Here is a 14,629-nt window from a genome sequence, read left to right as displayed (position 1 = left end):
AAGGGAAGGGAAAAGGGAAGGGAAAAGGGAAGGGAAAAGGGAAGGGAAAAGGGAAGGGAAAAGGGACGGAATCCTGAGAGAAAGTCAGGCTAAGCACATACCTGCTGAATGGTAGGAAGTACTGGTGACTCCACTGGTCACAGTCTCTGGGTCTTTATTTACAGAAGACGTAGTAGCATATAAATCTTGTCCATACCATATATTGCCATGCAATGTTTGAAAGACGGTTGTTAAATCTTCTTGACTAAGAATGAACTGTTAAAAACAAAGTAAGACTTTGCAAAAAGTAAATATACACACACAAAAAAAAGAAAGAAAATTTGCCCTAAAGAAGTTATTTTATGTGTATGGATGTTTTGTCTGTGCAACACATTCATGTCTGCTTCTGGCAGAGGGCAGAAGAGGAGGGCATCAGGTCTCCTAGAACTAGAGTTACAGTAATTTATAATCTGCCATGTGGGTGTTGGGAATTTCTAGGTCCTCTGGAAGAGTAGCCAGTTCTCTTAACACTGAGATATCTCTTCTGACCCCAAGATTTGCTCTTTTAACAGTCCCACTTCCTGAAGTCACAGAAGAGAAATGCACACTGGTTTTCTATAAACACATTTTTAAGGCTCTAAAGACTTTTCCTGACTGAAAATCCAGTCTTCTGTAGAAAAAGTGGTAATTAGTAGTTTATAAAATACAGATTTTTTTGTCAATTCCAATCAACTATTTTTATGGGTGTACTATATAATTCAGTCCTTTTTAAAGTTTTAAAGTGAGCTTTCAACTTTATATACCCATTTAAAAACTTTAGATTTTGGTTAGGAAACACATTATTATAAAAATAAAAAATAAACATGTTTGTGTAATGAAAAATAAAGTTTATAATGTGATTTATATGAATTATTTTGTTTTTCATAAAAGTCCTATATATAAAGAGCACAGTCTTGATTTTATAAGAAGCTGCAGCTAAATGAGTAAGACATTTACCTTTACAAATAATTAAGAACTAATTCAACAAGTTAACCATGACCAAGGCAAAAGAATTTTTTTTAAAGAATTCTTTCTTTACAACAGAAAGAATTTAATTGGAGTCTTATGTACAGTTTCACAAGTTTAGCCCATTATCATCATGGCAGGGAGCATGGAGGCAATCATAGTGTTGGAGCCTTAGCTGAGAACTACATCCTGATCAGCAGCCCAAGACAGAGACTGTATCTGGCAGGGCTTTTGAAACTTCAAGGCCTATTCCCACACTTCCACCAACACATTTCCTCAGGAACACACTTCACCAACAAGGGGATACCTCCTAATCCTTCTAATCCCATCAAAGAGTTGTACTTCCTGGTGACTAAGTATTCAAGTATATGAGTGTTTGGGGGCCATTCTTTTGCAAACTATCACATGAAGGCATTTACTTAGAAAAAAAGCCTGACCTACCCCACACAAGAATTCTGCTAACAGATAACCTTTGACTGTAGAAATACCTCCTTTCCTTGTTTAAATATCCTACAGACTTACCCAGCCAATTTTGAACTTCGCAGCCTATACACTAATACCTTACACCAAACAATACTCATGACTCACATACTTTTGTGTTGTCTATGTTTCTCTGAGACCTGCAATTAATATGAAAACAAAATGTAAAAAGAACCTGCAGGGTTCACTCTTTGGTGTGTATGTTTGTGATGAGGATAAATGTGTATATGTATGCATATACCTTTTTTGCTTCCTTGTTTGTTTTGTTTTGAGAGAATCACTCCTCAAACAGGATCTGTCCACCCTCTTAAGAGATAATATACAAACATTTTTTACACGAATTCTAGAAATCTGAACTCATCTTAATTTTATGAATTTAATTAAGAAAACTTTCTTAACTACTTTGTGCTCACTTCTACAGCTGTCCAACGTTTAGTTTCTACTTTTTAAATGAGGTAACTTTAATCTCACAAAATTTAACTGTTATTTGCATTGCCCCTTTATACCTGAAAGATATAGCCTACTTAAAATGTCTGTTTGTAACTAATCATATTGCCTATGCCTGCAAACTTGTACTCATTTTTCTACTAGAACACTTAATTTGTGATTACTATGAGAAAAGACTGCACTAGTATAATCACAAACAACATCTCTTAATTACAATCTACTAAATGTCCATCAGATACTGATTTTTATTGTCATTCTATAGCCAGATAGAGATGTTGTAAGGATTCTAGGACTGCTGAACTTACGTGTAAGAGTAAGCTCTAAGAATATCCCTAAAAAAATACTACAAGCTAAAAACTCACAAACTGAAGTAATTGGTAGGCATGCATGAGATTAATCGATTCAATTCTATTCTCTCATTGACATTCCAGATTTAAATATATCTGTTCTTGAATGTATTGCAACAGTGGGTAACCGATCTGATGAATTAGGACAGAAGGAAGACTCATCTTCCTCATAAGTCCCTTCCAGAAGACAGCCAGTTATTTACAGGCATGCTGCAGCATCACCTCAATATCCTACAAAGGATTTTTCCTGGGAGAATCTAAAGGAAGTAATTCTACTACCCACAAAAATCTGCTTATACCTGATCTAGGAGCAAAGGATTTCATTATGATAAGTGACAGACATTACTTGCAAGCTTCTATCTGTAGTCTGCCCAACATAGAGACTTTTTAATATTTACCTTAAAAAGAAAATTATCCTCTTCAATCACTTAACCTATACACACTAAGAACATAAAGACTTTTAGTTAGCCTGTATTAACATCTGAATATAATTCTGACTTAAAAGTCTAAATTTCTAAAATGTATTTTCTAAATAAAACCTTTTATATAAGCAGAGAGTGAAGCTATAGGTTGAGGGAGCAGAGAAAACTTAAGTAGGTTTCTGAAAGAAACATTTCAGAGTATATGCTGCTATTACTTCAGGAAAACATGCAAATTTTGAATTCCATCTGTTCAACAGGGATAATATGAATTTATGGTTATTCTATTAGAGTGAAGCAATATCAACCAATTACTAAGTGATACATGAGGAATCTACCTCTATATTCCAGAACACACACACACACACAAATTTTCTCTCTCTTACACACACACACACACACACACACACACACACACACACACCCATATGTGCTTTGCTAAGTTATTTTATATATTTCAATAGTGTCAAATATCACTAATGACTCCTCAATTTTGCAAGCCTAGATCTTTCCATAAATCTTGGCTAACATATCTATCAAATGAATTTCCTTCATGTAACTTATTACAAAATATAACTTTTAATTGTGTATTGTTTTGAATATGAGTATAGTACTTATACATGTGGTAAGTATATGTGCACATGTATATACAGAGGCCCAAAGTTGGTGTCATCTCAATTGCTCCCCTCTTTATTTACTGAAGTTAGGGTCTCTCTCATTTGAACCCAGAACTAACCAATCAGATAGCCAGTTTGCCCTCCAAGAGTCCAGTCTCTACAAACTTAGTGCTTAGATTACAGGTAGCCACAGTACTTGCTCAACTTCATTTTACATGAGGAAATAGAACTTCAGTTCTCACAAAAATACCACTAGTGCTTCACCCACTGAGTTGTTTCCCCAGACCTTGTTTACTTTCTTCTTCTTTACTTCCTTGCTATAAATTACACGTTTTAGATCACCTTCACCAACAACCTGGTTCAGGGTGATAAGTCTCATGAAGACAGAGACATTATAGTATTTCTGTCAATGTAGCCCTCATTTCTAGCATAAAGGTTAGAACAGTCAAATATCTGTTAGAGAAAGAACAGAGAACATTAAATGAATTCTAGTTTATAAGCTACTATTTTAATTCTAACCAACCAGATTATTCTTAAAATCTACAAAGAAAATTATGTTGCCAAGAAAATACTATTGAAACTTAATAGAAATCAAGAGGAGTGAGAATATTACCTCCATGGGTTTCAGCTGAGCTTTTATATTAAAACAAGGAACTTCCTTGTACCATTCCCAGGATAAGTTTCGTTCAACAATCACTTCCAGGTTCAAAGGTAGTAGCAAGTCCAGCACTTCCTGGTATGTATCATTCATAAACTGAGACCTATTGGAAAATACAAATTATTTTATATATATTTAGGCAGAAGAAAATAGAGCATGATTAATTTTAGAGTATTTTTATTTATTATAAAGGACACAATGGCAACTTTTGTATAGAGAAAAATATAATTGCATATCAAAATGAGATGTCCCATCTCACTAGAAACCTAAATGACTTTCTCCAAACTGTTACTTACCATAGAGAAGTAAGACTTAAAAATAGAATTTTACAAAGAGAGAAAGGTCAAAACCACTGAATTGTGTAGAATTATCTCTATAAATTCAGTAAACAAAATCAAAAAATTAAAAAGCATTTTATATTAATACACATGTAGGAGAACACCATACTACTCTATAAGAAACAAAATTGCACAACATGAAATTTATCTGTGGATCAAAACAGTAGACGTACAACTTCATACAAAGGCGCACCATATATCATTCCAGATGGTATTAGAGCAAAACTAAAAAGGAGTAGGTCACAGAATTCCATTAAGGACATTGTAATTCCATAGGAACTTTCTTAGGACCTTTAAGTGACAATAAGGTTTAATTACATTAACTGCTAGCAGCACTGCTTCTGCAATTGCTTTGACTCAAGAAGTTAAGACAGTTACTTTTGTTAATCATTTATCAAAAAAATGTTACTAATGTGTTGAGTATACAGGACGATTTAGACAGGCATTTGGAACATTGGACTGATGCTCTTGATCCTATTCAAATTATTGGAAAGAGGTTTAGAGTTTAAGAGTAAGGAGCTATCTCGAGTGCCATGCCAAATACCAATGGAGTTGTGCTACTTGTAAAATTTACAATGATAGTCATTATAATTAGGAAAAAGTTTAAAGACACTTCCAGGGAATCTGGCATAAGTCTAACACCTCTCTAGATGTTTTAACTTTGCATAGTGAGATTATGAATTTAAAGAATGCTGTTCTGATGAGCTTTGATGCTGCAGATACTGCTGATAAAATTATCAATGGCTTGAGGTCAGTATTTCCATTTTGGTCAAGCTTAAAGAATGGCATATATATCTTGATCATGCTAGCCCTTGTTGTCCTGGGAATATTTGTCTTCCTGCCCATTGTGTAAAAGCTTGTCTTTAACAACATGAACATGTTGGCAGCCACAGTACATGACTTGAAACTGAAAATAGACCCCCCCCCCAGAGAGAGTTATTAATTTAACAGGCTGGCAAGCCAAGAACGAGTAAGATTCTGCATAGAGCCTTACCAACCTAAGACAGAAGTGCATTGCTTTTGATAATGCATACCCCATGATGGGTAAGCAAGGCATTCTTGTCAGAAAGACTTCAGACAGGCTCAGTCTTGTTTATGAAACAAAAAAGGTAGAGATGAGGAGAGCATTTGGGGTTCCTTGGCAAGAATCTGACATTGGTCAAGGACAAGGAAATGGGCTTCAGGCAAGAAACTGAAATTAGGCTAGAACAAAGAAGTAATTTCAGGCAGGAATATAAATCTTAGGCTAAGACAAAGAAGTAGGCTTCAGGCGTGAAAATGACATTGGGCTAGGACAGGGAAGTAGGCTCAGATATTTTGGTCTTCCTGATAAGTCCTTAGAAATAGTGATCATGAGAGTGAACATGGAACTTTATTTATTGCCTTGCTTGTACTTTGTCTATTTGTGTTTATTGTCTTGTTTGTTCCTTGGTTATTTGAATCTATTGTATTGCTAGTTCCTCAACCTAGAGCTGACCTTAATACTTGCATGTAATTAAAATGGTATAAAAGCAAAAAAAAAAAGTGACAATAAGGGTTATTCAACAATAATATCCCTTCTATTTTAATTACTGTCAAATCTTTAAACTAAATTAAGACATGACTTCAATATTAGCTACCAGCTCACCCTTGGAAACATGGGCATAATTAGGGATCTCTCAGAATATCTGGTAGGTATAAATATTTGAAATCTCCATTTAATGGTAGTGAGTAAAGACATCTAAAACCTCACAGGGAAATATACATTCAGATATGAAACTTTAATGTTTATGCATTACATATGGCTATACAATGTTATGTATTTTTGTTTTTCATGAAAGTAAAAACTCCATAAATATCTCTGGATAAATTTCTTCTCTGTAGAAAAAAAATAATTGCTGTGTAAATGATTACTTCCTTTGGAAGAAATTTTTTTACTAGTTACTACTCAGTAACTTCTCCTATAAACCTACACACATACATGGAATTTTTTCATTATATTTGATAAATATTAATAGCATAATTTAACTTTCAAAAATCTATTAACATATGTGTGCAAGCATACATGATTATGTGTGCACTGTGTGCATTAGTGCACTTATGCATTTTTCTTTATAGCCTCAGAAACTTTTATGAAAGAAAGGTCCATGTGTAGCTTATTCTTAAGATATTTCAGTAGTACTTAGCTCATGGTATATGGCTCTCATATGACATGTAATCAATACATATTTACAATGAGATCTGAGAAAATAAATAGGCACTCATAAATACAAAGCTGTTTGCTTTTATGTTCAATACAACAAAAACTAAATTGAATTTTCAAATATGAGTTTTAGAGAAAAAAACGGTTCTGTAGCTGAATGATTCGTTTTCTAAGAATTGATTATACAGAAATGATTTATCCTCTAGTACTGTGCAAAATACCACGTAAGTACGGATAGACAAAGATATCACTTCTGATATTATTGTTACTTATAACAGCAAAAAGAAATTGAATCAACTTACATGTCTTAAGAAAGACAAATGCATTTCTAAAACACTAAACAAAATACTTTTAAAAACTATATGCTGAAATACTCTAGAAAAATAGTTATAACCACTGTTAGCTCATGTGTACAACAGCCCAGAATCCCTGTCCCCTATACCATTAAAATAATTATGAGTCCAGTAAGGTAAATATTCAGATATCTAATTTCAATCAGTTATAAGTGACTAAGTAAATAAAATCTCTATATAAAAATAAAAATTTGAAATATGAACCTGAAAAAGTATTGAAACATTACTAAGAAAATAATTTAAAACACAAAACTTAAAATGTAATTATTCTGTTAAATATATATGCAAATAAAGCAAACCAGAACAAATAAATTAACTGTTAACTCTGGATAGTTAAAAGAGCTAGTAACATTTATATTCATAGTAAGTAAAGTTAATTATTTTGGAGATATAGCAAAAAAGTACTATAATTTAAGTACCTACAAATACTGATATAAAAGCCATCAATCTATTTTGAATGCAGATCATTTAATATACAGCTATCATTTCTTTAAATCAAACAAGACAATTTTTATATTTTAGATTCTCCAGGTTTATAAAATAGCTTTAGCTTAGAGTTAGAATTACTATTGTATACTAAGAGCTATTATTAACGTGGGGTTTTCTTAGATGTGATTGTGTCTTCTTAAAATCTTAGTGCTTAAGAGGCTACGGCAGGAAGATTACCATGAGTTCTGGCCTACTATATCACATGCTATCTCAAACAACTAAGCACTGAACAAAAATGTCTCACTTTAGAGATTTCCTGTAATTTACGAAACTCTTAGAGTAAGGAAAACAAATTAGTATAGATCCTTCACTAAATCATCATCCATTTCACATATCAAATGAAATGTGATATTTATAGAGTACTGTAATCAGTCATGGATAGTTCTCCACTCTATTATAACTTTAAGAATAACAACACCTGAGTTCACTATCTTTTACTTATGATACAATCCATCAAAAACTTGTAGAACTCATCTTTTAGGACAATCTGAATCTTCTATTTAAAAATGTTTCTATTTTCCTTCATAATATTGCTAAGTCCTTGTCTTTTATTGCTTCTATTTCATTAACCATCAATATAACATTCAATAGTTAAAATCCAGTGACCATAATTTCAGTAATATTTGCTTATCAAAAATTCAATTTTGCATCAAATCAAAGCTGGTGAATTACCAATACTAAATACTAAAAGAAAACAATTTCAAATTCAATAAGTTTATATTTAACAAGTCCTCAATGCATTCTCCCATATGCCTTCCTCTCTCTTCTACCATAGGCTAATATGTTAAAAATTTAAATTACTGATTTTGTTAATTTGGACACTGTCACTGTGCCCTCTAGTTAGTCTGGCTAAGGGTTTATCCATCTTGTTGATTTTCTCAAAGAACCAGCTCTTAGTTTTGTTGATTGTATAGTTCTCTTGGTTTCTACTTGGTTGATTTCAGCCCTGAGTTTGATTATTTCTTGCCATCTACTCCTCTTGGGAGCATATGGCATGGCAAGTACAAAGTCAACATATTTCACATCGACAACTATGACAGATACTGAAAATATCCCATTCACAAGTGAATAGCAAAGACTGACCAAGTGATTTTTTAAGTTTTTAATTTAATGGGGCATGAAAAATCTTTCATTTGAAAGAAAAATTATATAACAAAATAGTTTTAAGCCAAAAAAAAGAAAGAGCTTCACATAATATATAATCTAAATTATATGAAATTTCTTTCTTTCTTTTTTTATTGGTTATTTCATTTGTTTATATTTCAAATTGTCCCACTTTCCAGTTTCCCCTCTGCAAATTCCCATCCCATCCCCCTGCCTTTATGAGGGTGCTCCCCTCAATCACCTACACACCGCCTCCCACTTCCCTGCCCTAGGACCCCCCTATGCTGGGCATTGAGCCTCCACAGGACTCAGGACCTCCCCTCCCACTGATGCCAGCTCTGCATTCCTCATCATTCTTCCTACATGATTCAGTCTAAAATCATTTTATTTAATACTACTTATTCCAACAACTTCAAGGACTATCCATTCATATGTAAGAATTATATATTCAATCGTCTAGGTATTTTGAGATCTCCATTTATTTATTTCTAAGTTATTCTATCCCTTACAAAAATCAGTATTGCCAGTGTACTGTCTTTGTTTGTTTGTTGTTGTCTTTTCTCACAGAAATGCACGTTCAAAAATAGAAATTCTGAGTATTATACCTAAAGAGAATTTTCACATCTCCTTTATTCTAACCCCCACATCCACTTAACAATAAGTTACTATTAAATCTACTTTTAAATTTCCTGTAACTGATAACATTCTTTATATACAAAGGAGTGTATCAACTCTAATTCTTAAGTTTGTCATAGTTATCAAATTATTTCCCTATTCCTTACTTTTGTCTCCTTTTGTCTTTTCCATGATCCTTTCAACACACTACATGTACCTTAACAATCCAGTGAAGTGTATATGTGTATGTATACATATATATATATATATATATATACACACACACACACACACACATATGTGTGTGTGTGTGTGTATGTGTGTGTGTATGTATGTATGTATAGGCATTTAATACTACTTATTACAACATAATATATATAGCTATTATACTTGATCTTACCCATTCATACATTAAGACGTGAACTAATGCTTAAATATTCAACTGATATAAGCATTCCCCTTATCTCAGATTAAAGAGATGAATCAGATTCACATTTCTTCTTTAAACACATTCTTCCAAAATGGTAGAAAAATCACTGGAGTTGGGGGTAGGGTATAACCCTGTGACTTTTCTCAGTTTACAACTGCTTTCAAATGAATTGCAAATAGTTAAAAGAAGATTAAGACAGGAAAAAACCAGCAGAACTTCATGAGAATTTGAGGGACCAAGGAAGCTGGGGAGGAACTAAGTTTATGGAAGCTTGTCTTACATCGGAAAAAAAAAAAAAACGGTAAATAATCTTAGCTTCCAACTAAAGAAACTAAGAAAAAGTGGTGAATATAATATAATGAAAGAAAAAATAAGATAAAAAAAGGAGAACCCTTGATGTCATAAAATTAATGTGTTGATTCTGACCAGCAAAAGGATATAACAGAAATAAGAAATAAAAAAGAAAACATCATAAATATTTTCTTCATTATCTAAAAAGCAATTTTCAAGTATTTCTAGGTTGTCTTTTGAAAGGCTATAATTGATCTAGCTAGAAGACATCTTCAAAAAAATCACACAGTACGGTTACAGTAAAATAAAATCACACTATAAAGAGAATTCTAAAGATATCAAGTCCTTTAGTCTGAGAATTAAGAAAAAGATCATTTTCTTTTACACAAATACATTGTGAAAAGCTTACCTGTATAGTCTCATTTTACTCAACTTTATTGTTATCAAATCAATTACAGGTGGGATATTACTCTGGGTCTCTGTTACGGTAACAAACATATTTTTCATTGTAATTAATCCAAAATCAGCAACAAAAACATTCCGAGACACTGGAGACTGTGGGATGAGCACAACTGGAGCCTTGATGTTAACATCCAGTGCAAACCTAGAACTCTTTCGAGCCAGTTCCTTTACACCATCAGCAGCCATCTCTGCTGCTTGAACAGTTGCTTCAGCCAAGGCATTTTTAACTTCTTGAAAATTATTTATAAATGCCTATAAAGGTGATAAGAATGATATTAATCATATCACATTTAAAGAACATTAAATAGTTATAAACTATATTAACTATAATTCTACCTCCATAAAGCAAAAAAAAAGGACAGTAAATATAGCTATCAAATACAAATCTAGTCACAAGGACAATGCCAAAGGGATATTTGAATGTTCAATAGTATTATTTCCTTCTGGTGTGCTCTAAGACCTAATCACTTCTTATAGTTCATTTATGTTTGCAGTTTAGATTTAAAAATCTATGAAGTATTTAAGAACTCTCTCAGGAGTGGTTAAATGGTTCACTGTGTAAGTGTCTGCTACCAGCTGAACACCCAAGTTTAGTCTCCAGGGTGCTCCTGAAGGAAGGCCAAAAACTGACAACTGGGACTAACAAAACTAAAAATTGTACACCAAAGGAGACAAGCAACTGAGTGAAGATTAAGTCCACAGAATATGAGAGAATCTTTAGCAGACATACATCCAATAAAGGATTACTATCCAGAGTAAATAAAGAATTAGAAAAAAAAAGCACCAAAACAAAAACCTCAACAATCAACAACTCAAAAGATCCATAACATATATCTGTAAACAAAAAGATCTCAAAACAACAAGTAATTAGCTAAAAAATATCTTACAACATTCAATGCCCTTATGAACTAAGAAAATGGCAATTACATCATCTTTACTCAGTTGGAAAAGCTAAGAGCAAGAAAACAACTGAAAACAAATCCTGTTGAAGATGAGGGGGAAAGGAGCCCTTATTCACACTGTGAGGATGGAGGTTGAATCCTCAGCACCCACAAAGAAAGTCAGGGAGGTGTGATACCCTTTCACCTCAGCAGTCAGAAAGTGTGTAGAAGGGATGCACAGACTGAGCTAGCTAACTCAGCAAGCTGAATGAGACTTTGTTCTAATACATAAGGGAGAGAGCAACTGGGAAAGACATACAGAGACATACGTATGTTTTAATATGTTCTAGTTTGCACAAACATACACACCCCCACACACCAACAATAACAAAAGAAACTAGAAATTGGTATAATACCAGAAAAATTAAATAGTTCACAGCAAGAGTACAATAGGAATAAAAAAGAAACTTATGAAAAGCAGAACTAAAGAACTCAGAAGTTCTATGGAAAAATCATTTCAAGATTCAATTTTATTTCTCAAAGTCTATGGTATCTATTAAATGGAATAATCTTCAATCCTAAGTATAATTTTCTTAATTTCTTAATGGTGACTTTTTGTATATTTGGTATACAGTTTTTGAACTGGAAGGCACAAGATGTAAATGTTTACATTTATGATTTAAACAATAAGTTCAATAAAGTATATCATATTATATATGTATATATATATGTATATCTTTATATAGTATACTATACATTAGTATGTTGACCAATTAAAATATTTGTCAAAATATTATATAAAAGAAGCTCTAAATATTTTGGTTGGTATGGTATGTAACAAATTAATTTAAATATGTACATATATGTATTTGTACAAATCTTCCTAGCTTGGTCTCTATTCTATTTTGGACTTCTTTTAACCAAATGTGATGTTTTAACCTGAAGATAATATAAAATTTTTCTACGAAGTATTTTTGTACAAGGAAAAAGCAAAGACAAAGGAATATCCTTTGTTACTTAAGTTTTAATTTGTAAAATATATTATTATTAGACCAGACATGATGAAACCATACATTAATTCTCAGCACTTGGGAGGCAAAGGCAGGTGGGTCTCTGTAAGTTCCAGGTCAGCCTGGTCTATTCTCTAAGTTCCAGGCCAGCTAGGGACATATCTTTAATTACATTATGTATATGTATATATTTATGTGTGTAAACATATATTACATACATACATGTGTTTATGTACATAACCTAAAATTTAATGCATGCATAAATTTTAAGATGGGTCTTAATATGTGTGCAAAACTTAGCAATTTCCTTAGAAAAAATAATTTATTAAAATACATACCAGTATAGAATATAGGAATTTTGTGATGAACACTACTTCAATGCAACCAACAGTTAAATAAACCCGAAAGTCAACCACACTCATATCTGTGTATGCATAGCCAGCAGTTGCATCCATGTAGGAAATCATTTTGAAGCTGAAAACTTCTTTTTCAGTGATATACAGAGCCTTAAAGAGAGAAGAACCCCAAATGTCACAATTCGTATTTGTAGTAATGTACCCCAAGACAAAAATGAAAAGAAGCAAAATAATAAAATAATCTACTATTAGGAAAATCTTCCAGGAATTGGAGAAAGTACAAATGAGACAATTCCAAATGCTTTATTAGAATTTGTAGCCTAATGTGTTTTCTTTTGTGGTCTTGTATTTTTAACAGAGGAGAAGAGATCCATATCTCTCTTGGATTTTCTGCCTTGCACTGCAGTCATCACAGAAACATCTTTAGTTAACTTTCAAAGCTGATACACAGCACAGGTAAAGATTCCCTGTAATCAGTGTCTCATTCCTCTAGGTCTGAAACTTTGTATCTTTTTTTTTCATATTCTTCATTGGAATAATTGAGATTTAAACTTTTCATTCTTCATTGATTGGTTAAGAATTGTTTTAATTACTAAAAAAGAATTGCCTGTGTTCACTTAAAATTTACAGCTGCATATTACCAGTTAAAAATGTAGAAGACAAGAAAGTATGTTTTTTAAAATTTGGAACAGAGTATTAAGTTTATAGTTTTCTTGACTCTTAAATTCTAAATGCAATAACTAGGGGTTGAAAAGCACCAGGAAAACCAACCACAGAACAACAATTCCCAAGAAAACAAAGTATTAGCAATTTTGGAAGGTAGAAAGACGAAAGGAAGAAAGGAAGTCAGGCTTCGGATGTGATGCACAAAGCTAGACTAAAGATCATTTCACACCCTAAAAATAACAAACAGCCAAAGAATTATTATAATTTTCTCAATGCTATTAGAAATATGAGGTAACAAGACAACAAAGTATGCTATCATCTAAGAAAATCAGGAGAGAAGACTACAAGATTCCAAGAGGCAGCGATGGCGAATACCATCTTAGTAAGAACAATTCAGCTAAAGCATGAAGGTTGAGGGAACACCATTGTGGGGCACAAAGTCCCTGGGGAACTAAAACATAGTACCTCCATGGCAGGGACTGTGTTGGCCTCTATTGGGAATGCATATGTAACAGGTCCTCGAGAAGTAAAAACACATCCATCCACACACTCAAGGCCCCAAACACTGGGCTGGCAAGATAGCTCAGGGGTTACCAGCACTGATCACTCTTTGAAAGGACTGGGGTGAAATTTCCTGCACCCACATGGTAGCTCAGAACTACTTGTATCTCCAGTTCCACAGGATCCAGCAACCTCTTCTGGCCTCCATGGACACCAGACACGAACATGGTACAACAAAAGACACACAAACAGATGATGACAGAGTTTGATGGTCATGAGCAAGCATGATTATACCCAGAATCAGGACAGCTTAGGCTTCAGGTCAACAAGGAGCTTCACTACAGTGATAGCTGTTGTGAATAGCATGATAGGATCCCAACGGAAACAAAGGCATCAATTCCTAAGACTAAAGGGAAATAACGACTTCTAGTGAGGTATGGGGAGTGTATAAGGAGAGGCATGCCATGTGACCTAGCCAAAGTACAAGGAGCCAGGTAGAAATTAGACACAGGTGAAATTGTATTTCAAAGTTGCGTTCAGTATGGGTATTTAGACATTGAGGCTGACGTTTTCTTAGTTACAGCAAGCAAGTGCTTTTTAATTGTTTGGACTAAGTAAGAGATTATCACGGGAGCATTCTAGTGGGCTAGAGAAAACTAATTTTTCAACTCAGTTTATGAAGCCATAATTAATCTGATAGCAAATGGAGAACCACATACAAAACTCTAAACATTTGCATTTGTTACCCAGAATTAAAAAGCACTAAAAATACATTTTTAAAAACTCGTAATTTCTGGGGGTTGGAAAGATGCCTTATCAGTTAAGAGCACTGACTGCTCTTCCAGAGGTCTTGAGTTCAATTCACTACCATCTGTTATGGGATCCAGTGCCCACTTCTGGTGTGTCTGAAGATAGCAACAGTGTACTCATATATATTAAATAGGTAAATTTTTAACAAAAAAACAAACAAAAACCACGTAATTTCCAAGATGTCCTTTA

General features: G+C 33.3%; 1 protein-coding gene across 1 annotated transcript in view; it reads right to left on the bottom strand.

Moving 5' to 3' along the window:
- The window catches only part of Vps13a (vacuolar protein sorting 13 homolog A), a 195,495-nt gene that overhangs the window by 85,522 nt on the left and 95,344 nt on the right, over window positions 1-14,629 (bottom strand). The window contains exons 32-35 of the mRNA XM_028770191.1: window positions 12,446-12,613; window positions 10,164-10,468; window positions 3,908-4,055; window positions 102-255 (exon numbers count right to left, since the gene is read on the bottom strand). Coding sequence (XP_028626024.1) covers window positions 102-255; window positions 3,908-4,055; window positions 10,164-10,468; window positions 12,446-12,613 — 775 coding nt within the window. The remainder of the gene's footprint in view (window positions 1-101; window positions 256-3,907; window positions 4,056-10,163; window positions 10,469-12,445; window positions 12,614-14,629) is intronic.

This window comes from Grammomys surdaster, unplaced genomic scaffold (genome assembly GCF_004785775.1).
Source record: "Grammomys surdaster isolate TR1022 unplaced genomic scaffold, NIH_TR_1.0 198, whole genome shotgun sequence".
Classification (NCBI taxonomy): Eukaryota; Metazoa; Chordata; class Mammalia; order Rodentia; family Muridae; genus Grammomys; species Grammomys surdaster.
The sequence above is the reverse complement of the archived record's forward strand: the minus strand, read 5'-3'. Positions and strand labels throughout refer to the sequence as shown.